The 27,454-nt window shown below is 34.5% G+C and overlaps 4 protein-coding genes across 9 annotated transcripts; 1 reads left to right on the forward strand and 3 right to left on the reverse strand.

The window, feature by feature from the left end:
- Nucleotides 1-10,886, reverse strand: LOC136347437 (uncharacterized). Of its 3 annotated transcripts, none has more exons than XM_066297435.1 (12): nt 10,576-10,886; nt 9,595-9,856; nt 9,284-9,541; nt 9,008-9,215; nt 8,053-8,124; nt 7,227-7,548; nt 6,721-7,173; nt 6,422-6,664; nt 6,175-6,369; nt 4,537-6,086; nt 3,970-4,214; nt 1-3,690 (listed from the first exon to the last, which is right to left on the reverse strand). In XM_066297435.1, the coding sequence occupies exons 2-12, from the start codon at nt 9,812-9,814 to the stop codon at nt 3,431-3,433; spliced, it is 4,026 nt and encodes a 1,341-aa protein (XP_066153532.1). In that variant the 5' UTR covers nt 9,815-9,856; nt 10,576-10,886; the 3' UTR covers nt 1-3,430. The 3 variants fall into 3 exon arrangements, with proteins under 3 accessions (XP_066153532.1, XP_066153533.1, XP_066153534.1); XM_066297436.1 differs by lacking the exon at nt 10,576-10,886 and adding an exon at nt 10,106-10,191; XM_066297437.1 differs by lacking the exon at nt 8,053-8,124 and having other exon boundaries at nt 10,576-10,885.
- Nucleotides 10,887-10,966: 80 nt separating this feature from the next.
- Nucleotides 10,967-12,066, forward strand: mRpS23 (mitochondrial ribosomal protein S23). The gene is made up of 3 exons (XM_066297444.1): nt 10,967-11,392; nt 11,477-11,638; nt 11,700-12,066. Exons 1-3 carry the CDS (start codon nt 11,349-11,351, stop codon nt 12,007-12,009), a joined length of 516 nt encoding a protein of 171 aa, XP_066153541.1. The 5' UTR covers nt 10,967-11,348; the 3' UTR covers nt 12,010-12,066.
- Nucleotides 12,067-12,341: 275 nt separating this feature from the next.
- On the reverse strand, nt 12,342-17,389 carry Arpc2 (Actin-related protein 2/3 complex, subunit 2). The gene is made up of 6 exons (XM_066297443.1): nt 17,210-17,389; nt 16,846-16,939; nt 14,975-15,264; nt 14,714-14,919; nt 14,434-14,650; nt 12,342-13,624 (listed from the first exon to the last, which is right to left on the reverse strand). The coding sequence occupies exons 1-6, from the start codon at nt 17,281-17,283 to the stop codon at nt 13,597-13,599; spliced, it is 909 nt and encodes a 302-aa protein (XP_066153540.1). The 5' UTR covers nt 17,284-17,389; the 3' UTR covers nt 12,342-13,596.
- Nucleotides 17,390-18,187: 798 nt separating this feature from the next.
- Nucleotides 18,188-26,516, reverse strand: LOC136347439 (kinesin-like protein Klp10A). 4 transcript variants are annotated; one of them, XM_066297441.1, is made up of 4 exons: nt 26,373-26,516; nt 21,777-21,938; nt 19,817-20,121; nt 18,188-19,763 (listed from the first exon to the last, which is right to left on the reverse strand). In XM_066297441.1, exons 1-4 carry the CDS (start codon nt 26,410-26,412, stop codon nt 18,417-18,419), a joined length of 1,854 nt encoding a protein of 617 aa, XP_066153538.1. In that variant the 5' UTR covers nt 26,413-26,516; the 3' UTR covers nt 18,188-18,416. The 4 variants fall into 4 exon arrangements, with proteins under 4 accessions (XP_066153538.1, XP_066153536.1, XP_066153535.1 ...); XM_066297439.1 differs by lacking the exon at nt 26,373-26,516 and adding an exon at nt 25,738-26,125; XM_066297438.1 differs by lacking the exon at nt 26,373-26,516 and adding an exon at nt 25,022-25,137.
- Between the last annotated feature and the right edge of the window lie 938 nt (nt 26,517-27,454).

Here is a 27,454-nt window from a genome sequence, read left to right on the forward strand (position 1 = left end):
TCAGTCTTAAACGCATTTTATTAAACAATTTAACACAAAGCGGCAATCTCACTGAATAATACATTTTCGTTCTGGATAATTTCACTAAAACAGTTTTGTTAACCATAATATTCTTTATACCTTTTCAGATGTATACTTACATTTTAGGTGCTGTTCAAGTTCCATTAAAACACATGTTTGTATGTGAGTTACATGTTGTAACATAAATCTGCTCAAATTGAAATTGTCCGTAACAAAAATAATTCTATTGTACTCTATAGGTAAATGCAACTCTACCATTAATACCGGTAAATACAGTAAAAATACAAATTGGAAAACTATTTACAAAAAAAAATGAAAGCACTTACAGTGGCGTGACGTACGAAACATTAATACAAAACAATAAAGATCACAAAACTCTACACATAATAAGAGTACCTAAATTTATTACGAGAACTTAATAATTTCAAAGTTTATGGTTTACATAAAACCCATATTTAGTACTACAATTAAAAAATTATGTGGCAGTAATTGGACACTAAATATGAAATCACAAAATAAAGATAAGTTGCGGTTATGCGATGTTACTCCGCTAGATTCTTGCATGTTAAAAGGCGGATCATGTGTCTTAGGAGCCGAGGCGATCATTTGAGTGATATTATTTTCATATGTAATTGAAATCAGTCAATTGAAAATACGGAATGCATAACACCTAATGTTCAAAATATCTTCCGCGTATATAGAAGTGCAATCTGAATCACATTTCATTTACTTGAAACTGGTTCATTGTGTATTAATAAGACGTTTATTTTACCTACCGAATTTGTTTATCGATTTCTTAATTTTTTGGTTACAGAGATTTTTCCATTGCGGAAAAATGAATAAAAAGAAGTATGTGTATACATCTTTTGATTAGTCGAAGGAAATCTCAAGGAAAAAACCATCAGAATTTATTAAAATTTATCAACGTGATTTTCGTTTTTCTAAGGGAGATCAAAGGTTGTGAAATAAATAACATTTTATCATAGTATTATGAACTAATTTCAAATAAAATATTGTTTCAGATCTTTTAAAAGGTTTTAGTAAAGATGTTATAAAATACTTTTAATTTAGCAAGACATTCTATTAGTATACATTTGTGAATATCCTCTATTCTGTGATCTCAGGAACGTCAATAATAACATTAAATTGAGAATATTTAACACTTCTTCTAGTTTATAATTTTGGTGTCAAATTTTTTCATTAATTTATGATTAAATGCTATGTTAAACGTGAGGAATGTCACGTTTCTCCCATGCCAATAGAGAATTCTAGCATACAACCATGACACTGTTAAAGAGACAAGTACTAGGAATTTCAAAAGTGAATGCGACACCTGAAGGGCAAAATGCAAATCTAGAAATTCTGTTAGTAAATTTAACATCAAATTCAATTAACATTGCGACATATTACTTGCTTTCGTCGGTTTGTACGTATTTCCCCACATACTCAACAGTGGTTGCGTTGTTCTAAAAATAACAGCTCAAAGTGGCATATTCGAGTTATAATTCTGACATCGTCTTAGAATATTCTATGATTTCTACAAAATGTAGTTCTCGTTCAATAAATTTTGTTGAAAAAAGGAGACATTTGCAGAAAAAATTTCAATTCTTTCCAGCTATCAAATTGTAAAATCACTCGTGTATTACGTGGAAAATGTAAATCCGAAAATTCGTTAATATCATAAGCAAACATTAAAATTGGACAACTGGTTTTGGTACCTGCGGGCAACATTGGAAAACTAACTTTCTTCAATAACCTTAATACCATTGAATCGCTGTAAAACAATTAAAAATTCAGATTAGCCATACAATTACTAGTGCAATCTGGACGAAATTAAAGTTCTTCAAACTTCTGCCGTAGGTTTAATTATAAATCGAAGCTTACTTACAATATCATGTTTATTATTAGATATCATAGACAATATGAATATTCGTCCCTAATTTCATACGCGATATATCAATATTGACCAAAAACTGCGTTACTTCACGAAAAGCGGTTTATCCACACTGCAACCATTGAGCTTAAATAAATTTATTTTTCAGATGGGGTGCTCCACTTGCGTTTAAAACATTTACGAAAACATTTAAAGCACCTCACAGGAATAAATCCGGATGAATTTACATTAAGTAATTATTAGTCTTTGCTCTAATTTAATAATTGTTATAAGTAGAAAGAACTTTTGCCTCTAATCGCGCGACGTTACGGCTGATAGCGTAGCACAAATACTAAGTTAAATCTAAGTTTACCTTATGTTTATTTAATAAAGGTACTCTTGTATAACTGACTAATCTAAATAACCACTAGAAAAAATTAAAGCTGTTGTATAAACGTGATGATGCGGCACATAATATTTCGCATAGTTAAATTTAAAACGGTAATAAACACTTTAAGGTAGAATAATAAACTCGGAAACAAACTAAAATAAATAAATTTGTCATTGTTTTAAGTTCTCATTGTTATAATGAAATTAAAAAGGAGAGTGAGTTTACTAAACTGTAAGCAATATTCGAGCAAATAAATAATTATTTTGTTTTGACACAGGAGCAATCAATTTGCAAGTAGGTGGGTACACTACTTGATATGTCGGCATCACAACAAATTACTTTCATTTCGTAAAAAGCAGTGTTATGATAATAAGTAGTACCTGACAAAGTTATGATGGTAACTTCTGGAGAACATGTTTTAAATTGTTTGGTCCTTGGACAGAAAGAGTATGTGTATTATTCTATTTAAGAGTTAAGTCACCCCTTTCAAACTCCTCAGCAAGGAAAGATATAAAAAGTATGTCTAAATATAAACTTGGCATGTGCCAACTGCCAACTATTTTCCAAGTTTCCCAGTTTTCCCATAATAATAGTGATACAATAATATATATATAAAATTTAATCATAAAGAATCATTGTCTAAAGCCTTGATGCCTATATATCTGACGTTCTCCCTGCTGACTAGTTTGGAAAAAATGATAAAACTGGTACAATAGACAAGGAGTAACGATGGAAATTCTGCTTGAGACTGAGCAGCGTACATACCAGAGCGGAAACGACGAAACTGAGCAAAACCCTTGCCTTATCTCAACATTTATTTGAATATAATCTTCTTAATAAAGCAATCAGAACTTACTGACACTTACATGACAGTAAAAACTCTTCACTATAACAATGAGAATTAATAATTTCTGCTATGACATCTAAATCAATAGTATTCGAAATAATTATTTTATGTTACAGGATACAGAGAGCATTATCAAATCACGTTACGGAAAACCATGCCCGAGTTGAATCAAATTTTCACAGATACCTCTGAAATATCCAAAATCTCCGACACACGTCAGGCTAATCACAAATTTTGTCACCTTTTGAAACCAAAAGGGAAAACCGGCATTAAGCTCAAAAGACCCAGAGGTTTCGTTCTACACCGTCGTACCATAGGTACTAAACACAACCCTGGTACTATCGCTATCCAAAGTTACATCTTCCGGACTGGCTAAATCAACTTTGACGCTACCCGAGTTGTTTCTTTTACGCTGTCCCCAGTTGCTTAAAGTCCACTGATAGACTCCATCATTGGATTGATTACAACCATCTACTCGAGTAGGAGGACTGTCCAGCGTCCCTGAACTCGAGCTCATTGTCTCGCAAGAATCATCAGCACTACGAAACCGGCCTATACCTAAAGGAAAAATCATAACGCTTGTCAAATCTCTGTCTACCATATAGGGCCAAGTCCTTTTAAAGCTCATTTTCTACCAGGAATTTGACAAAATCGTAAATTTGGTGAGAGTGCTTCATGTTCAAAAATCATACATATGTAGCTAATTATGTTAACTTTTATGAAAAATATGGCGATAACAAATTCAAATCAACTGGCGTTCCACCTTTACAATGAAACCGTACTACGATCATAATGAACGGGGTTTTAGACCCTCCTGTAAAAATGTATGTGCCTTACCGCTGTCATCGGGCGAAACATGGTGTTCCTCTATACACCTCAACAAACTCTGGCAGATATCAGATTCCAGCGAAATAGGATCGTCCGAGTCTCTGTTATAAATAGTAACGGCTATTTGAGCGGGATGAGGTACCGGCAGTGGTATGACCATTTTATCGGGGGAATAAGGTCGGTATTGGCGTTTCCAGGGCATCCATAAAGTGGTCCTTGTGCCTCGCAATGAGCCCAATGACGTCGTACATTCACTAGATATAAGAAACTTGTAATAGGTAAAGAGATTTGTGACAGTGAAAAAAATGCATTTCAATGTTGAAAAAGCCAACGTTTCAATCAAATACTTCACATTCCTCAAAAGCTAAATTTATATGTATAGCGTAAAAATCAGTGTTAAAATACACGTTAAATTACAAACAAAAATATAGTGAACACCGAACTACATTGTTAAACAATGAAGCTGTCTTGAGCAAAACAACACAGAAAATTGAATTTCTTATTTGTAATGATTTTTCAATATTTGATAGTCAAAATGGACTAAAATATAAAAAAGAAGTACCCAATGATGCCTACCTCTTTTTTTCAGCTTTCTTCCCAGTGGGCGACTGTTTGACTCGGGGATTAAATGCTGACACTTCTAAATAGGGCGAATGCACCTGGATATTTCCGCGCGGCGTGTATACGTTTCCAAGTAAATCTGGACCTCCAGCGCCCAATTGAGCACATTGCACCATCTCTGTATATCTTGTCAAATCCGCTTGCGGATGCGCATCTAATCGAAACGTGGTGTCTGTATGATCTAATGGAGTTAAAAAATCCAAACTAAATAGTTCTGAGTACAACAATCCGGCCAATCCTGCCCAGTCTCCAGGACTTAAGGCTTTGTTGTCCCAAAACTCGTCTTCTGTACATCCAATCTTATGAAATATGTGGTTCGGATAAAATTTCTCCAACATCATGGCCCCTTGTTGAATCGCTACTTTAAGCTCCTGCGTGGTTAGTTTCACTTTGCTTTTAACTGTCACGCTTAGTCCCGTTTGCAAATCCCTCCTGCGCCGCTCAAGTTTTTCATGCAGAACTGTCAATAGGTTTTGTGCTTCTTTTTCCAAGTTTTTATACGGTCCATTTTTTGCAAGCTGCGCAGAAAAACTCCCAAAACACGCCTCTACAAAATGACTAAAGTCCTTCTGAGGCTGTACAATGGTGTCTTCCATAACTGTTTGATAAGCTGCTAATTCATCCCACTCCATTTTGGCTTCGAAGGCGGCCAAAGCTTGCTGAGGACTTATTTGGAAGTAATAGTCAGAAGCAAGACCTGGTCCTGCGACTCGTTTCACTGCAAAACTGTCGCTAGCGGGAATTCTACCCCTTTTCTTGATTATCAGATGAAAGAGACTGGCATCCCACATTAGTCTAAACCAATATCGAGCAACTCCTCCAGTTAAAATCACCAGCGCAATTAAAGGACAAATGACTGAAGCTACAAAGAGAGCTGCTAGTGGTTGAAGGCATCCTTGGGTCACAATGTTCCAAAACAACGCTTCAAACAAAACAAAAAATCTGTTTCTTAGCGGTTCTGGACTGTCCAAATCATAGACCAAGCCGTTGGTAATTTGAACCATAAGAGTCAACAAAGGCATCCAAACGATTGCAGTCAGGGCTATTAAAATACTAAAGGTAATGGCGGTCAAACAAACCAAAGGAAAAACAAACACCAATCCAATTGTGCCAAAAAGACCTTTAAAAAAGTAGTTCCAGATTCTGTTCAAATGCCTTGTAAACCCTTTACCAATGAATCCAGTATCAGGTTTGGTCTCGAAGTGTGTACGTGACTTTGAAATATGACGCCAAAGACATAAAAGTCTTGAAGCAAGGGTGGAAGATGAGCTAGATTTTCTAGGAAAAAGGGTACCGTTAACTTGAGAGAGCTCTAAATCGGGCATAAAAGGTTCTAAGAGCAGTAGGGCTCGTAAACCGAGGGGGCTGCACCATGGAATGACAATACCAAAGAAAAACATGGCGTTCCATGTCCAGCACCAAGTGCGGTGGAAGTAGTTGAAGACCCGCCATAAAGGCCATCTTGTCGTGGTTGTGCGTACTATTTCTTTTTCCACTAGAAATACCTGTAAGAGAGTAAGTATATAAAAATATATTCTACGTTCTTAGGTTCATCATAATCCTCAACTACGCCGCGAAATGAAAATCACTTACTGGTTGGCTCGGATCCGATCTTGGAGTAGTAATACTAGTGGCATGTTTGCTAAGAACGGTGGGTACAATCTCTGACTGCCCCTGGAAATTCCTCCGAATGATCCAGTTGGTGGGTAACCAAATCTGCGTCGGCCACAGGAAACTTCTTGTGGGTGTTTTGACCTTCTTCAATTCCCTCAGCAGAGCAGGCTCCCTCTAACATACGTCTCCATTAAAAGGCAACATAGAAAGTTAAAAAGAAACAAACCTCTCTCATAAAAGCTAAGTCTCGATTCAAAAAATAAACGGTTTGCTGCAATCTTTGAGAGTTACATAAAGTCAAGCCTTCTTCATGTGCGCTCCATTGGTTAACCTGGCTGAATCTCTGTTCGGAGTTCCGCAATTTAGCTCTAAGCCAAGGATCGATTCTCGACAGAATTGGATGGACATTTTTCAGCTTATTTTTCACTTCTTCCTGAGTTTTGTGTAGTCGATGTTGAACATTTTCTACCTAAAAACACACTGTAATGAATCAATGGACGCTCTAATGAACAAAAGTCGACGTACCGCCCTATGCATTAAAACAACGCTCTGAGCTTGTTGAACCAAGAGTTGCGCAATTCCATCGCCAAGACCATTAATATCAGGATGCGACAATATGCTGTTATACACCCTTTGTAAGTATTCTTTCATAACTGCATCGTTAACCTCCTTTTCAATGTCCTCGTCAGGCATTTTCTGCGCTCTTAGTTCGGCAATCAGTCTTTCACGGAAATGCAAGAACCACCCCCTAGTCTCTCTCTCAAGTATCGTCACCAAAATCGGCAACGCCTTGCGCATCAAACTACGATCCCACAAGCGCAGATCCAACTCCGATCCAGATGGAGTCAGAAATCTGTAAGGCAGTGCTACTGGCGGCTGGCTACATTCCCTAGCTACCTCAAATTTCTCTGTCGCTGCTCTTCGTAATTGCTTTTTTATATAGGAATATAATATTTCTAAGGCATCCTCATTTTCCGCCTGAAACCAACCCTTAATTAACACTTCCTCAGAACTCTCAAAAAAGCACTTACTCGACAAACCAATTCGGCAACTAAATATTTGCTCCTCTCTTCGCGAATTTTTGTATCTAAATTGTGCGCTTGTAGACTGGGTACACCAACGAGAATGTCTAGAATTCGAACCAGACCAGAGATCAAGGCTCTGACAGCTTCTTTAAAGCTAAAGAAGTGGGAGAAGATGCGTTCCCTCGCGGTGACAAAGATAAAGCGCAAGGCTAAGGCTAAATCGTCAAGCAACGAGTTCCTGCTATTTTCAATGCCCTTTTGTAATAGTTGTGAGAGCCTCCAGCGATGTTGCTGGCCGGGAAAATTTAAGGATTCAACCTCAAATTCTCTGAAAAATGGTAAACTTATTAAAATTGGGAAAGATAATTTAGACACGTTTGAAAAACGGTAAAACTTGCACATTTGTCACACAAAATGCTACTTATTCAGTTGGCAAACATAAAGGCATTCAAAGCAAAACCAAACAATAGATCTTTCAATTAAACATAAAAGCCAATAATTGAAAATTAAGGATGCTTCCCGATTTGAAACTAATATTTAATTTTTTTATATAAAAATAAATCAAAAACATCAATAGAATATGTATTATTTTATTAAAATTGAATAATCAGACAGCCAATTTCTAAAAAAGAAGAATATGCCAAACAGAAAATCAAAGAGTGCTGCCTTCTGGAACAATAAAACGGCCTTACACAAATCTTCTGTTAATACTTTTAATAAAGGAGGAGACATTAATATGAAAAAATAACAGAAAAATTGCAATTGGCTAAATTGCTACAGAAGATAAACGAAAAACAAACTGTAGAAGTCACTGCACAAGAATCCAACATACCCATATAATCTAATATTTTCTAGTTGTTCCTGGTTCAACCTTTTTGGTTTTCCAAACTTATCCTTGTGCAAGCTTTACAAAATAACGCTTTGAGTTTTAGAAAAATTAAAGATTTAATCAAATCACGTTGCATTTTGTTCAAATACTCTTCAAAAATAGTGGATGATAAGTTAATGCAACGTGACTGAGGCATGGAATGGTTAGCAGTTTTCTAAAAATACGTAAAACGGCTTTTCATAAAATTTTCTAAGGATTTTACTACCATAGTTTTTAGAATCACTCATATATATATGTATATACATATACATATATATATATATATGTATATACATATACATATATATATATATATGTATATACATATACATATATATATATATATGTATATATATATAACTTTTATTATATATATGTATATAATTTTTATAAAAATAAAGCAAAACTAAATACGAGAACTCTCATTCATGGGGTTGGCTAAATACTAAATAATCAGTGCTGTTAATATGACGCAGTGTGGGTTCATTGTTAAGGAAGTCTAAACATTGCAAAGAAAAGAGTAATTGCCAGTTCAAGCCTTTAGAAATTTGGGCGCTATAAAAGGACAAAAATAGTAGGTATTTGCCTTTTTCAGTAACAATTAAAAAAATCAAATATAAGTGTTAAAATTATGGAGTATAAAACAATATTACATAGGATGTCCCAAAACTCTCTGAATATACAAGTTTCCTTAACATCCATTCCAAACCTGATGACCCTGTATAATTGGAAAAACTTCTCAAAACTAAGAAAACATTATCAAACCTTTTTCACTCCAGATTTCAATATCTACTGTAATAGCACAATAGTTACATTTTCTTTTAAAAATATTATGACAAATAAATATATGATTTAAGTTTTACTTTGACAACATTATTCTAAACCATTCCAAACTCTTAGATAACATTTTTACACTTACCCTCGTTCTCTAATATACTCCAACTGCTTTCCAGACAACTTCCTTGGTTCTCCATTGGCATCAACAGCTACTGCATCCAACTCATCAAAAGAGGGAGCAATAAACAAGTCTCTAAGATGATATTTTGTTTTACAGCGACCCAAAGACCCCTCAGAGGACAATTGTGATGTTGGAAAACTATCACATTGAGACACTGGGTTTGGTAAAACTAGAATAACAATTAAAAATCCGCAATAAAACTTGAAGAGAAAATATTTCTTAAGCACAAAAACTTACTAATGGGAAAGGTTTTCCAGTGATAAAGAAACTGTTCAGCTACATGCTTCACGTTATTAACCAATTGCTCAACCTCAGGAGGAGCACCAACCAAGTTAACTTCAAAATTGATGGGCTCCCTTTCAGGTTGAAGGGCATCAGGACCAACTAAGCCACTGTCATGGCTGTTTTTGAGGGGATAGAGAGATGTTGGACGGGCATATTGAGGGGGGTCAGTATTGATGATATGGGTTGAGCGAAACTCTACCTTATTATGTACTAAAATAAACACAAAAAATGGCAAAGATTCATAAAAAGATCTAAAAACTTACAATCAGGATCTGCTCTAGTATATTCCCGTTCAGAATTTTGAACCCCACTTTTAGATCTATGATGGCCATGTTTACGATCATATTGTTCAGAGCCAGGACTCTGACCAGAATCAGATCGATTCTGGCCTGAGCTAGTTGAACTATGACGATTGTGAGTTCCAGATTCTACTCGTCTGTGTCCTGATGAAGTCCTCGACCCTGAGTTGGGCCTGGAACTCATTTTTAGGCTACAGCGCACTGAAGGGAAATTGCTTTCACATAACTGGAAATAATTTTTTCTATTAGATTAATGAGTAACTCAAATTAGTCTCTTAACTAATATCAAATTCCCACAACCACACCAATGCACTTAGTGAGCTACCTCTTTATTGGTTCATAAGGTGATTTCTATTTGATATGTTTCCAAATGTAATAATGAAACAAGGACAATCAAAAATGTCGACCATGCTGCTGCATTGTGGGCACACCAGTGCAGGTGTTTGAATTCACCATAACATTGCTAGGTACTTACTAATTGTTAGTAATGTCACAATGTCTAAACACTAGTAGAATGCTTTTTCAATAATGGTGCTTGTACATTAAAGAGCAGGTACTTTATCTTTTAGTGAAACTGAAGATTAAAAAAAACTCTGTTCTGTGTTTATTAATTTAATCTGGAACTAAACGTTAGTTTCCTACTTGAAGGTTAACCAGTGTAAACTAAAACTTGATTGATTACACATTAGGAATTTAACATGACAACTCAATAAAATGGAACTGCAATCAATTAAGATATCAAACACTGACTGCTGGTGGAAATGTGAATATAGTAGAATAATTATTTACTCTAGACACTGGATCATTATAAGTTCCAAACAAGGCTGGTTCTGTTCCCAGAATTTGATAAAGATGCCAGAGCTTCTTCCAACATGTTTGATAACATAAATTAAGTGATATGACCAAAATTATAAACATTAGTGCTTAAATTAAACGTTTATTTACCTATTATTTAAAAGACAAACTCTGCAACGGGAAGATGATGCCCCCAATGGCACACTGCAACTAGGTTGAGAAGCATTTCAGTGACCCCGCGTTCCCAGTTCGTAAATAATAATTAGGACACTTCACATCCACATTCCAAGACTGCTATATTTCATTTGGCATAGAAATCCAGGATAATATCCGAAAATAAACTACTCAGTAGTCTGTAGTTTTTGGCGTACTCCCGAATCCCGATTACCCCGAAGCAGATTTTCCAGTTTCCAGATTTTCCTGTTTCTTATTTTTGTTCTTTGTCGAAATGTCAAAACAATGTTGACTGTTTGACAGTGACAGTTTGCTGGCTGGCTTTTGGCATTTGCCACCAAGAGGCATTTTTGTACCTTTAATCGCCTCGTCCTTAACAGGATGGACGATTGGTCTTCCTAACGCGATTTTTGCTTTTATTTATTCGAGTTCAAACCACTACTTCAGAAGCGCGTTTCTATTGCCCAAAGAAGGCTAAAAATTAATAAACGAAAAAGTCTTTAATAATAAATTTCTGTATTAAATAAACCTCTATATGAGGTTACTCCCGTTCAAACCTCTTCATGTATTAATTCTTGGTGGAAAGCCCCTTCCCAGCAGTTGTGTCAGTTTTCAATGTCACCTCTATATTTTTTATAATTTTTTTTAGTTATTTATACTTGTCTGAAATTAAAATTTCAACTTTGGTATTCTTATTCCTAATTGAATCTGATCATTTGTTATTTCTTCTTTTCTAAAACTTAACTAACATGGCTGGAAGTAGGTTGGAAAAGATAGGAACAATCTATACAAGGTTTGTTACAAAATAAACCACATTTCCTTATTCACTTTGCAAGAATATTTAATATCAGCATTATCGTTTTGCATAATGTTTTAGGACCACGGGATTGATACAATCTAAAGCTTTGAACTGGGACGATCGCCCGGTTTGGTATGACGTTTATTCTAAGTTTCCACCAAAAGAAGAACCTAGTTACGATAGACCTGTTCCGAACATGAAACTCAGACAAATATTTTATGAAGACGACAAAATAAGAGCGTAAGAACGTACGTACAACTATTGACAACTAGTCAATAATTTTTGAACAACTTAATTACAGAACGTTTCATAGAAACAATAAAAAAATCGGCGCTGTTCACTTGCTAAGTAAAACTAGTAGTCTTAGCCAGAGGTTTATTGAAACATATAAAAAAATAAAAGAACAATATAAAGATTCAAACATGTCAGAGGAACATTTATATAAAGAAGCCATTGGTTTAATTAACCATGATAGAAGATTTCAAGCTCGAGAGAAGACGGTTCATGAAACTGAAGGAGAAGACTCGATTAGTTTAAGTACTGCTTTTAAGGAAGCAAGAGCAAAGCTCAAAGATGGCAACATAAATATTAAGAATATATTTAAAGATTAGGATTTAGTGTTTTGGTATTTGTTGGTTGTCAAGTTAATAAATAATTGTTAAATAGTGTATTAGTCAGTTATTATTTGACAATGATATATTTTAAAGTCATGACACAGTAGAGAACACAAGATGGATTCTGCTATACTATGTCAAAAATAGAAAATACATTAAAAGTTGTAGTACAATACAAAGTTGCTTTCACGCACACTACGTGAATACGTATCTTTGTTGAACGTTTTGTATTCGCAGTGGACTCGTTAAATATTCGTTATTCTCCAAACTGGTTGTTCGATGCATCACGGATTTTAATCGTTTTGGTAGGTGAACTAAAGGAAATGCACTTAAAAATAACAATTTATTTTCTATGTTCCAAGAACAACTGTTACTGCCTATGTGTTAACTTTACAGAACAAATAATGATGAAAAAGGAATAACTGCTACTTGACTGAATTAAAAATCACTTTACTGCAATTTATGGAGAATTATTAAGCAGGAATTAAAAGGAAAATTGAAATAAGATTTTCTATAATACATTATACATTTTCTTCAAAGATCAAGAGATCAAAGAGAGTTCGTCTATGAGGCAAACACTTGGAAGAACCGTAGCAATTATTTCTTACATATCAGATATTACCAAAAAAACCATATAAAAATTAACATTTGTAAGACTAAAAACCACTGAATTGTTATGGTAAAAATACAAAAAAGTGTATAAATTTACAAAATATAATTTGATTAAAGCAAGAAATATACAAAGCAAGGGGGATATTGACGCCTGTCAGCGTCTTCAAAACATTATCCTACTTGCACTTTCTCATTAGGACACTGCAAATTCGCATCATATTTTAAACGAACATCATTCATGAAGAAATGCAAAATACCAAGATAAAAAATATGCTGAATGTAACGAATTAAAGGATTACAAACTAGACATAACAATGGTTTTATTGAACCGCCTAGCGCTGAGTTGTCACTTACATCCTCTCTTGGGAAAAATCATATTATTTACTATCACTTCAATATACATAATTATTAGGTATCTCAAAGTGCTAGGACCATGGTTCGATTAGGAAGCTCACCGCCACGTGAAAACGGATTTTTACCGTAATCATCTATATACATTCACTATTATTATAATTCGTTATACCTAATTAGAAAATGTTCACTGAACCTCACCTTCGGCACACCTAAGACGCTTCATTTCAGATACAAATACATAATGTAGGCAATACTGATTTAAAATATTACGCTAATTAAAAAGAAATGGGCATCAAAGTTAGAATAAATAATAGTTAATGCAAAAGAATATGGTTAAAATGCTGTCAGTTGCTTGCGGTTGACTATTTCTTCTTTAAGTATTTGCTATACTTAAGACGAAAACGTCGAAACTGCAACTATTTATAAAAAAAAATAAATAAACACAGAACAAAACGATGTTATAAATATGGTTTCAAAGAAATTAATCTGCTAAAAAATAGTTTAAAACTAGGCAAACAGTACAACGTTATCAGGGCGGGGTTGGCAGTTTTGATAAGGTTACTTCCGTTCATGTTGAGCCGAACATCGCTAGAATGCTATGATTATTTCCTATCAACACTAATCCCTCCTTATAAATGTTCTTCCCCTGAAACAAATAAAATATCTAAGAAACAATCAAACGCCGAGACGAAAATAATTGCTTGTTCCCAGAGCTGTCAGAAGTTTTAACTACAATCTATTTAATTACCAACTATACCACATTCTTTAGACTGGTAGATACTGATGTAACAAAAACGTTTCTATATAAAGCGTTAAATTAAGATGAAAATCTATTTAGTTTAATGCATCTTTAAAGAAAGCCAAATTGCACTTTTTTGTTATTTTTAGCCGTGCGATATCTTAATTTTTGATATCTTAAAGAGTTATCTAAGGTTTAAAATATAATAAGATACTCTTAAAAGATGCGATACATTACTTCTAAATTAAATCAGAATGACACACATTTAGAGGTAACACTTAGTTGAAAAAATCAACAATATACCGGATATCCCACTTAAAAATATAAATATAAGATTACTTCTAGTCAAACTGGTAGTACCAAATTCTGCAGCATGTAGCATTAAGAGTCCCTGTTCCTATTGTTTTGTTATAGGTACCAAGTAGTTAATTGCAGTTCAATTACATGCAGGGAATTCAATTGGTTTTTAAAACAACTATTTAATAATTAAACTAAGGAGTAGAATTACAACAGTTAGCTAAAAATGAACCTACTTAAGTAGTAAAAATTGCTAATTCGCCTTTTATTGTTTTAAATTTCGTCATTTATAAATCTTTCTCAATTATACCATAAATTGTGGGTTAATTGGATATTTTAATCCAATTTCTTTTTACTATTTGAGGTCTACTGTTCCACTATCCAAATAAAAGCTCCAATAAAGAAAATCGTATACTTACGTGATAGTCTTTTTATCAGTTGATTTATTCTCAGGCCTGGCCCTATTTAGCACTTTCAGGAAGTCTGAAGTCTTGGCCCGCATTCTACTATGAATGTAAGCCTTCGAACACTTAATATGGTAGTGTAGGTAATGTCTAAACATGTGAATCAGATTGATTGTGTTCTCCCTTGTGTTCTTCGCTGTATGCCTCGGGAACAAGACGAAAGTTACGTAACCTACAATTACAAAAATGTTGGTTGAAATTATAAATAAAGTATTGATAGGAAAAAGACACTCACCAACATTGTTGTCCACAGTGGCATCTGTGTCTTGGAGTTCTAGAGGTGGCTCCCTGTGGCTGAATAATACAGGCGGCGCAGTGTGGGACGCCCGTAAGCCTTCCTTCAATTCCTGCATAAACACTTTTCCTATAATTACGTCATCTTCGTCGCGAAACCGCGTCGAAAACACTACCGTCACTCTGTCGGATTTGGCTTCTACGTATCTAAAAAGGAACATTTTGTAGAGCTAGCAAAATAACGAAAATAGGTTTAACGTACAAAGTTTCATCGTCCCGATAATGAATCACCGCCCTTTTCTGGCCTTCGTCTCCCGCCTCTTGAAAGTCAAAGTATTTTTCAAAAACTGATGCAAAACAGTTTCGTTTTAACAGCCCTAAGGTTTTCACCACTTTAGGCCAATCTGAGGGTATGTTTTCTAAATCTAAGAGACAGGTTACGTTGTACCCACTTTCGGCTGGTACCATCAAATAAGAACCATACACTCTTTTCAGCAGTTCATCAGCGCCGTGCTCTTGAAGTTGTTTGTAGAATTTGAGGGATATACTAATCTGAAAAGTCCAAAAAAAGCAGGATGTTTTAAAAACGCATGGCATCTCATATTAGACTCTGAATTTCTTTAGGTGTCTGAAAAATGGCAGTTTCATGCTCAGTGTACTTTTCGCTGTTTTGAAAAAAAGTGTAATTTCAGTATAGTTAAGTAAGAATAGCATTAACATATTTCCAAGGGCATCAACGTGTTTTAAAAGTTCGGAAATTTACAGACTGAAAAAATAAAATAACACGGATCAGAAAACCTTACTTTCACATAGAAAAATTGAACAGAAATTGTATACTTTTTAGCTGGTCATGTTTAATGCCAGTGATTCACCACTAAACAATTTAGAAAACTAAAAAGAGTCTTGAACTTAAAAAAAATATATTCTGTATATCTTAGTAGTTTTAGGGTCTGGTTGATTTGGACTATTATGCATCGCAAATTTGAACCTTATAGCTCAAAAATTAAAAATGCAATAAAGAAAATAAATTGGAGAAATGAAAAATCTTAACTTTAACATCAAATACTTGAACATATTATTAAGATTATCAAAGACCAGAGTTAAAATATATTTGGAAGAGTCAATATTACAAAGTTGCTGTAGTCATGGACAAGTCGCTCCTTAAACTTATGCTAAGTTGAGCTGTTTAAGTTATTATTTGTAAAATATCCTTTTAGTTTTATGTTTGCAGTTAGATTAACCAGCTTTGACAGAGGTAATAGGCCATGATGTCTCTATGTTCAATTTTGTCAGGATCTCACTGATTGAAAAACAGAATTAAGTTACTTATTTTAAGTTTTTATGGAAAAATTCTCCAAGTTAAAGATAATTCATTACATAGCCATATAAAATGTACATGCATAACATGAAACTTTCATTTTAATCACATCAACAACAAAAAAGTTACAAGTGCAAACCTGCTCTCATAGACACATAGTATAAAACTGCAGGATTTTTATTTATATCTTTCTTGATATAATCAGTGGATCAATAAAAAGACCATTTGAAATTGGCAAAATTATTTTACAATCAGGAAAAGATAAGTAAAGTAGATTGCCAAATAGGCATGCTATATAATATTCTACTTTCTTGGGTTTGCTCCCTTAGAAAAAATAGTATTAAAAACTCTTATGGTTGGTGTTAATAACCCCACATAATATGTGGAAATACAACACCTAGGTTAGACCTCAGATCATAATGGACACTTTAAAAGCAAAATGTTTGAGGATATTGATGTAAATTGTTGTAAAGTTCTTTTCCAATGTTAAACATTGCAATAAAGCAGCAAAATTTACCTGAAAGTTTACCTCTGCAAAGAGTAATGTAACATCATTAATCAGGTTAACAGTCAGTCAACATCATTAATCCATTAAAGTTGCTGAAGATACTTGACACTGCTTAAATGGGTAAATGAGTAAGCATTATAATTTGAGCAAGTAATACATAAAATGAGGTATAAAATCAATAATTCCAGGAAAGAGAATATATTACCTTGAGATTTAAATGGTAATTAATTAAGAATTTATTTTTGGCTTCAATAACATTCCAAAAATAAAGCGTCAATATGTAGTGAAATTTTTAGTATTTACTTACCCTAATCTTAGACTTATCACCATTGAGATTAGAAATGTGATATAAAACTCCGTCAAAGTCTGCCACAGTTACATCTATGCTCTCATTCTTTAGCCTAGGAAAACAGATTGAAAATTCAATAACAGCCCTTTTGGGGCCCCCCTTTTCTGTTGACGATTGATTACTCAAGCCTGAAGGTTGGGTATTGGCAAGATGACTCACTAGTTTGTTTCCTGCTATGGAGTTTTTGTTAGATAAGCAATTCAATGAACTTTTAGGGCAGGAAATGCAGACTAATGTTTATCGGAAACAAGAACGCCTCACCCAACCAAAACCGGCCCATTTCAACAAATATGCAAAGAAATCTGGGATTAATCAAACTTACCCGGCTTGCGCGTTTTTTATCTTCAATGTAAGTGTATCCTCCACTACCCTGTTATTTATTTCTAATAGAATCATTGTTTTCAGTATAAATAAGTACTTATAATTTAGAAATTTGCGAAAAACAGTATTTTTCGCACGACATGGGAGGTGGTGCACAGTTTTTTCTTGTCAACGATAAACGCCAACTTCAAAAAGATTAACGTCACATTTGACGTGAACATTTAGCAACTTATGGCAGTGTAGGGTTCTGTTTTATTACTCAAGACTTCTGGAAAGTTAAGTAGCGTATTATGTAGAATTACAGTTTCTTTATTAGGGGTTTTATTTATCAACGCCACTACTAAATATTCGCAGGTCAATGTAGAACCTGCAAAGCGATAATAAGTTTTCAACATTGAAAGAAATAATCGTACTAAGATACCAGGTAGATATGTGCATTGACTATCAGATGGCGCGGCATATGCGTAAGTGACAATATCAACATTAGCCGATAGATGTCGCATCTCGCGACTGGGGTTTTTCATCTTTACTACGTATGTGTTCAGAGTCTTGAATTTTGAAATCGTTTTAATATATTTAATTTAAGGTTCTATACTAACAACAATTAGACGGAAGGTGAGATGGTTCTATTAATACATTCCATTAACATATTCGCAAATAGAAGGTTTATATCAGTAAAATAATGACTGCGATGAGTGGGGGAGTAATATGATTCTTAACTATAACGTAATCTTTTCTTAAAGGTTTCACGTCAACGTTATTTCTAAAGTCCTGGTCAAATTGCTAGGTCATCAAGCTGAAGTGCAATTCTTCAAGAACTTGTCATGTTTATAAGAATTTCGCGTTTATATTGAGCGCAAATTCTCTTTAAAAGCGCTCATTAATGGATTCTCGCTTTCACTAAGAATAGGTTAAACAAGAATGCTTAGGTTAATTCAGGTTAGGAAACAGCTTAGATACTGAAGATCAAATTACTTACTTATTTCCCACGTCAAACTGGTTTTAATAAACTTTCTCACAAAATGAATAGGATTACACTCATTTGTTCAAATTATTCATCTAATGTGAAAATTATTTATTATTGTTAAATCACGCATTTCTCTCACTTAAAGATGTGTACCGCCTTTTACTCAATTTTATTAAAAATAAAAGATTTACCATATAAAGTATTAGATAAGTAAATAACATTTATGTACCGAATCCTACAACTACATGCAGCTGTCTAATACGTTACAGAACTCTTTTGCCTTTGACAAAGCCGTATTCTGAATATCAATCATCTCGCTGAGCAAGTTTTTCCAATTGGTAGCATAATGCCGTTTATCAAACCCGTTTTTCTGACTAGCCTTATACAAATCACAAGCCATTTTATGGAAATAGACACAACTCTCAATAACGTGTCGGTTACTTTCTAAGACCTCCCACTCCATTGAAGAAATGAGCAGTCTTCTCTCCTCTTCTTTAAGCATTTCATCATCCACGTCGTTCATCTCTTCTGAAGTGTCGTTATCTTCCTCTGTATACCCTACTTCATCGATGTCATCATTGGGATTGTCAGTTGCTATTAGTTCTTTAACTCTATCTGCATACCTGAGAGTGTTGAGCGAGTGGTCAACGGAAAAGTTTCCTGGACTTATTAAAGCTATCATGCAAGTTCTAGATTTCTCGCCAATAAATGAGTCTCGGAGCACTTGGGTCAGCTTGCTGCCCCTAAAAGGCAAGTGAGCTCCCTTTCTGCCTAAAGCTCGAATACACTCTTTCAATGCCAGTAGGCTCTTGTTTATGTCTGCTCCTTCTATTCGAGTTTGCCTGTTTGATTTATTGTTATCAGCCCCACGTTCGTTGCCAGCCAAATCAATTAGAGAAAATTTCCCTTCGATATTCCTAGACCCGGCTTTACGTAATATGATCTGGAATACTGCATGAGATCTTGACGAATTCGAATTGGCCGATGTTTGCCCAGAGGTTCGTTCCATACTTCCCTTCTGAATGAGATCAATCACGTCTTCGACCTTACTCACAATCTTCTCCGTCAATCCCACTACCTGCACTTGTTGTTTGCCGTCTTCTAGCACTCTCAAGCGTTGCTTCTTCGCCAGAAGATCGAAAACCAGCTTTCCGTAGATCTCGAAAAAACTGGCAGACACCATGAAGTTCTTCTGGGCATACTTTGAATTGTTTAATGTTTTGAAAACGTCTACAGCCACAAGTCCGTAAATGCCGTTTTTGAAATTCTGTTGTTTGCCCCGAAATTCTCCTCCCATGGTGTGGGTCTTTCCAGATCCCGTCTGGCCGTAAGCGAAGCAGGTGGCCATTCCTCCTTCGAATATGGTTTTCACCAGAGGTTTGGCGGTGAATTTGTAGACTATGTCATTGGTGCAATTATCATCGAAGACATAATCGAACCGGAAGCTTTGATTTTCTAAGTATTTGGTTAGGTCTACTTTGTGTTTCGGTTCGTGCACTATCAGTTGATTCCGAGTGTTGACCGTGACCATGTCCACCTCTTTCCGTCGCTCCTCTTTTTCGTTTAAAGGTCTTTTCCTTACACACACCTACAAAAATTCATTTTTAAATAAAGTAATGCGAGTGTCATAGTTTCTATTACAGTAATCTGATTCTCAATCACAGCATCATTCTCTTTTAGCGGCCTGAAATCAACGCTATTCCGGAATTCCTGAATCATTTGCGCAAATTCCCAATAAGGGTTGTTTTGTTCCAGGTACATGATCAGGTCTTTTTGGGCTTTCTCGTCTGCTTGTCTTTGTCTTCGTTCGTCGCGGTTTTTTGCTATAAGTTCAACTTTCTTCGCTGCTTCCGACTTGTAGTCATAGACGGAATCCCACTTGTTACGAGAGGTGTGTTTTTTGTGTGTTGGAGATTTTGGAGGACTGGGAGGGGGTGATGTTGATTCTGAAAAAAAAGATGTAGATCAACATAGGGTTAGATCTAATGAATATCTCCATGATCGAGCTCCAAAAATGAACACCCCGTATATCTTTAATTTATCGTTAGGGCTTAAAACGGGTTTATATACATACAAAGAGAAGTCATAGATGGCAGTATCGTTCACGTATCGCGAGAGCCATCTATTGGGGAATATTGGAATGTCAACGGTATAAAAATCCTCTAGAAGTAAAGACGAATTTATGGCACCTCGGAGGACTCTTACCATTACCTTACAAGGCAGCATGGGAAGTTTTCACACACGGAGGCGAACATACACCTATTACTACGTTTGCTGGATAGTGTTAGGAGCTGCTGGATGGATCCCTGAAAAACTGGACTTTCAAAGTGCTTCCTCCCGATGCCTCACAACATAATTATCAGACCAACAGATCTACTGAGGCAACTGGAGACAAAGATCAGCCCATCCGTGATTTCGAAAGCTGGGGTGGTTGGAATCTGTGCGAATTGTGAGAACTATGGGTGACACACACTTAGTTATAATTAAGGCAGTAATTGGAGGTTATCCAGCTACTATTTTTTCCAAGGAATATTAAATTTTAAAAGACTTACTTTTGCGCAATTTTATAGCTGCCTTTCTGCCATGCATGGAACTCGAGTGAAATCACCTATCAATGAGTAGGCATAATCCTACGTAGTTGCAAAATCTTTGTGGCAATCAAGCAACATCCAGAAGTATACTAGAGAAAATGTGCTATCACACTTAAAAGTGGTGTTCAGCCTAACTAGCACCAGTGTCTCCTATACAGAGACGTTATAGGGTTAGCCAGAGTCGAACTCGAACTTATTGGGCTTTATCACGAAGGATTTTTTGAATTTTTCGTAGATTTATATTGTCAATTATTAGCTCGTTCTACATTCGAAAATTTGTAAAATCTGCCAAATTTTCTATTCAAGAAATATAAGGAATTTGGCGTATTAATATTTTTTTTGTAATATGTTGGGAAGGATTTGGATGATCTAAGACGGGCTTTACATTGAAGATAGCACGGTAGATAGAGATAGAGTAGTACATAGAGTAGATACATTTTTTGTTTTTATAATTTTCTTAATTTCCTTATTCCAAACTGCCAGTTAAAGTGTCATCAAGTGTGTGAGCCTTAGGCCTGCTCTGAACTCGTAGAAACTTTGACCTAAAAAGGACATAAAACGTCCATTGTGCGGCCCTGACAAAAGGTCGCGGTCACTAAACTATATGGTGTACCTTCATTTGAATTAAAAACCGAAAAAATCAATGTAACATATTGTATTCGATCACAATAAGTTTAAGGGGAATATTAATAAATTTCGCGAAAATGACAAGCGGATAATGAATAACCTTTTGTGGAAACTGCCAAGGTCGCGTATCATACGGCTCGATTGCGGGAAATTTCAGAATCTGTCTTTTGTTGTAGAAACTCCATTATTCGTTTGAGTATATAAATTTAAACCTATGGATATTTTATATTTTAACTCAAGAGGTATGGGCGCGAAAGATACATTTACGAAAAGTATTAATAAATGGAGAGTTAAAAACATTCCGCTCAATGATGTCTCTACCAGAGACTGTATAACTTCTGATTCCATTCCATTATAAATCTCAATTTCTAGGTACCACTCACCTAGCAATCTTGGCGTAAAACTGTTTTGAAGCCTAATAGGAACATGACTGCCTCCCGTCTTGGGGTTCTTAGTTTCGTTGTTGGTTTTTGCCGGGGACGAGGGCGAAGATGGTTTGGATGGTCTCTTGTTTTGTTCGATGAGGTAGGGAAACATTTTTCCTCCTGTCAAAAAATTCCCGTCAGTTTAACATCACCGGAATTTTAAACAACGCATGTCAGCATTTTACCTTTAAAAGAGTTAAATAAGTAAGGTCAACTTAATGATGCGAGATTCTACCTTGATAGGCAAGCAATAAATCGATCAGAAACTGAACTGTTATAACTTTCATGGAAATATTCAAATACAAAGAAATTCAGTCATCAGTGTGCACTTCGCAAATGTTACCCAGCACAATAATGAGGAATTTATAGAACGTGGCTGAATTCGGAAACGACTCCAAGTGTGAGTTCGTCCTCAAAGACCACCCTACCGATTTTTTCATCAGGTACCGCTTCTGAACTTGGCGTTAAGCTTGCATGTCTATTATCAGATTTCAATAACTAATGCAAGGTAATTTCGTGAAATTTATTGTACCTTCCAATATTTCCATTTTCGGAGATTTTTCAGGAATGATCGAAACTCATATTAATGTACACGGTGTTTAAAAAACACTCGTCAATATTTAGGGGGGTAATTTCTCGGGTTATTTTATGAAAAAATGTTCCTATAAACATATATGTGGAAATACATTGTTTTCAAGATGCAAGTTTTAATTGTTTTTTAAATAACTGTTTTTGAAAAATAATTCAAATATTTTTTTACTGTGTCGTGTTCCAATGAAATCCACGTTACTGATTTTTAAACACATCTAGCATTTTAGTGAATAAAACAGCTAACTTTAGTTGAACGCAAATATTCCTAGAATGTTTGAACATGTTTTTGTATGATAAATGGACATGCAATAAAAGGTTTTTATATCTTACCTCGTAAACAAATCAAATTACGACGAAAATTCAAGGGATAAAAAAGTTGCACTTTTATTTGCTCCATATCAAAAAGATATCGAAAATTAACTAAAATCTGTGGCGTATATTCTTTATTAATAAATTTGGTTAAGGTGTTCCCCCTACTGCCACTGGACTTAATAATTTTAATCTAGTTTAGGTCAAATCAGCCTTTTATTACTACAAACAATACTACCAAATTAAAAAAAAAATCGATCAAAAAATATTTGAATTATTTTTAAAAATTGTTATTAAAAAAATAATACCCTGAATTTTGGACACAATACATTTCCGGACCTATGTTTATCGGACCTTTGTTTCGTAAAATGACCTGAAAAGTCACTCCCTTAAATATCGCAGCGTCTTTTTTAAACACCCTCTATAAATTAAGATTTTCGGATGGGATTTTTCATACAATTCAGATATAATTTCGGAGATGCTTTTTAGTATTAATAAAAGCGTTCTCGGAATTTTGAACGAAATGTGATATGAAATAAAAAATATTTTTTGAAATGATTTTTCAAAGGAATTTCCGTACATTTTGAGGATATTCGTTGGGTTCTTTATTCATGCATTTTTCAACGGCTTTTTGGGACTTTTACATACTTGCAATTTGATTAAACTGCATCAACATCTCTCCATCCTTTTGGAACTTTGTAGTCTTTTAATTTTTACCGAAGTTACAGGATTTAGTCAAATACTTCTTGGAAAATTGGAGTATCTAAAGATTTGGTTCTATGCCAAGGTATTTTTAGATATTTTAATTTTCTGATCTTTTTTTATTAAAAGAAATCATCTTCAATTGTCTTATTGAGCCAGTATTTTGAAGAAACTGTACACAAAATTTCGAAAACGTCTTAAAGATTATTTAACAACTTTTCGGTGATTCCATGTGATTTTCCAATGGCTTTATTTGGTCATTATTTGTGATTTAAAAATAAAAAATAATTAATCGTTTTCATTCTGTTTAGTTCTTTCAGGGGTTTCCAGGGGTTTTGAAGTTTTTGTCTTACCAAAAGCTCAAAACAGGATTAAATGCGAAAATCTGCCGTTCATGCATATTCGTTAGAAATGTTTGAAAAATATGGCTTTATCTTGAATATTTTGAAAAGCTTCTTCTGAAGTCAAGAAAATTTGAGAAACGATTTTGCAAAATTCAATATAACTAACTACTTGTAATATGTGATATGTAATATGCAGGGTGTTTCCTAAGCACGGTTTGTAATTGTAGAACACATATTCTTATGATATTTAAAGGAAAAAAGGTCCTACAAACATGTGGCCGGAAACGCTTAGATTCCGAGCTACAGGGTATTGAAAACTTAAAAAATATATTATTATTTGAAATAAATTTGGAACAGTGAACTCTCAGTGCTTAAAATTTTGCACTCCTGTATGTTGGTAAAGAGCTGCATTTTTAGCATAAAGTGAATTTTTGTCTGACCACAGTGACGTAGTTAGGTGTAAGTCAGTCGACGTTTTTGTCATAAAATGTGGAACGCTAATGGATTTTTTAACATTTATATTATTTTTGCACTGTTGTAACATTTTACAACAAAAAAGGTCTCTTGATTTACTTCATATTACTCGCCTGTTTTTAGAAAAATTGCATGCTTTGATTATGTGTCGATATTGATCATTTCTCTGATTGTTGCTTGTAGTTGCCGACCATTATTCTAAGAATGAGTTAGTTCAGGTTAGTCCAGATTTTGTTGTAAAATGTTGCGCGGATACGAAAATAACAGAAATATTAAAAAATCCATTGGCGTTTCACATTTTATAACGAAAAAGTCCACTGACTCACGACTAACTACACGACTTAGGTGCTTGAATAACACCCTGCATATATTTTTTTATTCCAACACCCTGTATGTCGGAGGCTAAGCATTTCCGGGTAAATGTTTATAGAAGCTTTTTCGTTAAATACCATAAAAAATTGTGTTCTGAGATTAGGGGCCGTACTTAGGGAACATCCTGTATAACATTTGTTAAAATTGGCCAGATGTATTTTTTCCACTACGTTGATGAAGTTAAAAATATAACATCGCCATGAACCGAGCTGACCTAAACCACTAATGACAAGCTGATTATTGACAATTTAATATAGAGATCATCCGGATTAATGGGGTAACTTAGTTTTTTTAATTTTTAAATCAAGAATTTTTTGGATATTCTTAATTTATTACACATTGAAACTATTATACAACAGACAAATCTAAACAGCCATAAGAATAATTGAGTAAGACTAATTGACTAATTACCATTTCTAAATGATATCCTTTTGCGAAGGAAAATGTAGCAGCAACAACAAAAAACCAAAATAATAACAAACATTGCGACTATATTGCTAACGACATATGTTTCCACTATTTTAGCGATTGCTGTTGCATATCTATTCATAGTCCTGAGGCAGAGGACTTTTATTGGAAAACCACATAAGGGGATCCGCGTGGGGTATTTTAACATTATGTGGTTTTACCAAAACAGTTTCACTTATGGTCAATGGTCAATGGTCAAAATTGAAAATAAACAAATTTTTGACTGATTTGGTTGTTGTTCATTGGTATGGTAAGTAGATTAGGTAAACTGATGGTGTGTAGAACTTGCACCAGGTGGTTGTATTAAGACATAGGTAGGTAGCGAGGTAAGTAAGGGTGGAAAGTAAGGAACTTAGAGCGTGTTTTACTGGAAAATTCGATGTAGAAATAGGGTTGATTTATTAAATAGAAAATATTAGACTAATAAGATTAGCCCAAAATTAGTTAATTATCAAGTGAAGCCGAAATGGTTATTTTCACAAATGATTTTTTTGTGGATACTGTGGAGCACAAAAAGCTTCTTTCAGATGAAACAACACAATTTTTCAAAATATGATGACAGAAATGTCTTAGAATATTCATACGAGCCAGTAGATACCGTTTCATTTACAAAATGTAAATGCTATTAACAACGCAATTAACTCTCTGCAGCTACTTACCATTGCGATGTTGCACAATAAATTTCGCAGGTATAAAATCCCCATTGCACTTGTGCATTGTCGAAAATCACTTTTCCACTAACCGTAAGCGCAAATTTTCAAAATTTTGCTATAATTTACATGTCGATAATCGCACTTGTCTTGGGTAATTAAGACATTTTCCTACATTGTCTAGAGAAAAATCACTATATAATGAACATGTGGAGTGTTTAAAAGTAGCATGTTTGAAAATAGACACGTGAGTCATTACTTCTGATTCAGAGTACTATAACGGTGTTTTATCCAAATTCGATTGATGAATTTTCACTTAATAATTATCATTACTGCCAATCAAATAAAGTTCTTATATAAAAAAAATACGTATTTTTGGGTTTATTTAGTGTTGTTTCTGGGAAGGTCAAAACACAAATTAAGATAATTCTGTTTTATTGTTGTGGATGCTGGATATCTAAGGCTGATACCTAATTAAAAAATGCAATCAAAAGATAAGTAATGTAAAACAAATATCGCGGTTCGTTGCCAAATAACCTGAACCTGTGGATTAAGACTGAATTTTTTTGCTGCACCATCTGGAACCGTCGCTTTACATTACATTAATTGGGATTAAACTAAGAGCACAAATACTTCAAACTTACCTCGATTATCGTGAATTAAAATAAACTTTTGTAGAAACATCTGAATTATTCTAACAATGAATGGTAAATTTGCACCTTCGACGATTGATTAAGCAATAAGGATTTATTGCCTTAAAAAATGTTATCTTTGTTTGTTAAACAGGTTTAACAAGGAATATCAAACAGCAATTCACCATTTTTGTATTAAGTTGATGTTATAGGTTCAAAAATGAGTATTGGTATTGATCAAACAAAGGGGTGTTCCAATTTTCAAACATGTTTAATGTGTCTGGGGTTGTTCACTTAGGCGATAGAAGGCCGGAAGAAGTTTGGAACAATAGGCGGGATCGATAAGCATATTGCAGACATCCAATGATTTGCCAAAATTTTGGTTTGGTTGTTGTGCACATGGGGCCTTGTCTTCTATCATTAATGTAAAGTGGCTAAAATCACTGAGATCATTATTAAAACAAATTCTTATGCGCTCTCATGACTTATTATTTTTTCGACTAAATATTTGTTGGCAATATTCAGATCGTCTCGGAAACTACGAAGCATTTTAATATGTAGGAGGTTTTAGCAACAACGCAGATAAAAAGATAATTCGAAGCCCGAACTATCTAATTCTTATACGAGAGGTATAAGGAAGCTTGGATATCCTTTAAGCATGAGAGGCTGTTTAAATCTTTATATTGTACCTATTTTGCTGCTTATGCAGAGCGTGCTTAAGTGATCTGTAAAAAACTCGACCACAGATCCTTGAGTTCTTGTCAACTTGTCTTAGTTCAAAAGTTGACGATTTTTCACACTGCATCCGCAGACACTGTTTTGTCGACCAGGAAATACGCAGGAATTCCGTAGGCAAGATGTTAATTTTAGATGATTTCAAGACAAATTTCCTACTGTAATGTCGATTTATCCAAATAGCCGATAATTCAAAACCATGATGTTTAACTGAAGAAATATATATTATAGTTGTTGAACAAAAACAATGTACCTGTTGCATAGATGTGATCGAAACTTTTTCGATATTCAAGCAAAGAGAGTATTACGGTTATCAGTAGAGAACACAAGAAATATTCCTCCTATTTGGGTTTGCTATA

The sequence above is a fragment of the Euwallacea fornicatus genome, chromosome 28, assembly GCF_040115645.1.
Source record: "Euwallacea fornicatus isolate EFF26 chromosome 28, ASM4011564v1, whole genome shotgun sequence".
In the NCBI taxonomy this organism is placed as follows: domain Eukaryota; kingdom Metazoa; phylum Arthropoda; class Insecta; order Coleoptera; family Curculionidae; genus Euwallacea; species Euwallacea fornicatus.

What these genes read in the sequence shown, in the direction of transcription:
- Arpc2 (XM_066297443.1), bottom strand. Translation starts at nt 17,283, where the DNA reads ATGATTCTATTAGAAATAAATAACAGGGTAGTGGAGGATACACTTACA. An exon ending in ATAAAAAACGCGCAAGCCGG is followed by an intron (nt 16,940 to 17,209) that starts GTAAGTTTGATT and finishes CTGTTTTCCTAG; the next exon opens with GCTAAAGAATGAGAGCATAG. An exon ending in ACTGATAAAAAGACTATCAC is followed by an intron (nt 13,625 to 14,433) that starts GTAAGTATACGA and finishes TATTTGTTTCAG; the next exon opens with GGGAAGAACATTTATAAGGA.
- mRpS23 (XM_066297444.1), top strand. Translation starts at nt 11,349, where the DNA reads ATGGCTGGAAGTAGGTTGGAAAAGATAGGAACAATCTATACAAG. An exon ending in ATAGGAACAATCTATACAAG is followed by an intron (nt 11,393 to 11,476) that starts GTTTGTTACAAA and finishes ATAATGTTTTAG; the next exon opens with GACCACGGGATTGATACAAT. An exon ending in GAAGACGACAAAATAAGAGC is followed by an intron (nt 11,639 to 11,699) that starts GTAAGAACGTAC and finishes ACTTAATTACAG; the next exon opens with AACGTTTCATAGAAACAATA.
- LOC136347439 (XM_066297438.1), bottom strand. Translation starts at nt 25,094, where the DNA reads ATGTTTGTTATTATTTTGGTTTTTTGTTGTTGCTGCTACATTTTCCTT. An exon ending in AAGGATATCATTTAGAAATG is followed by an intron (nt 21,939 to 25,021) that starts GTAATTAGTCAA and finishes ATTTTTTGACAG; the next exon opens with GAGGAAAAATGTTTCCCTAC. An exon ending in TTTTACGCCAAGATTGCTAG is followed by an intron (nt 20,122 to 21,776) that starts GTGAGTGGTACC and finishes CTTTTTTTTCAG; the next exon opens with AATCAACATCACCCCCTCCC.
- LOC136347437 (XM_066297435.1), bottom strand. Translation starts at nt 9,814, where the DNA reads ATGAGTTCCAGGCCCAACTCAGGGTCGAGGACTTCATCAGGACACAGA. An exon ending in CTGGAAAACCTTTCCCATTA is followed by an intron (nt 9,216 to 9,283) that starts GTAAGTTTTTGT and finishes TTGTTATTCTAG; the next exon opens with TTTTACCAAACCCAGTGTCT. An exon ending in GAAAATATTAGATTATATGG is followed by an intron (nt 7,549 to 8,052) that starts GTATGTTGGATT and finishes ACCATTTTTCAG; the next exon opens with AGAATTTGAGGTTGAATCCT.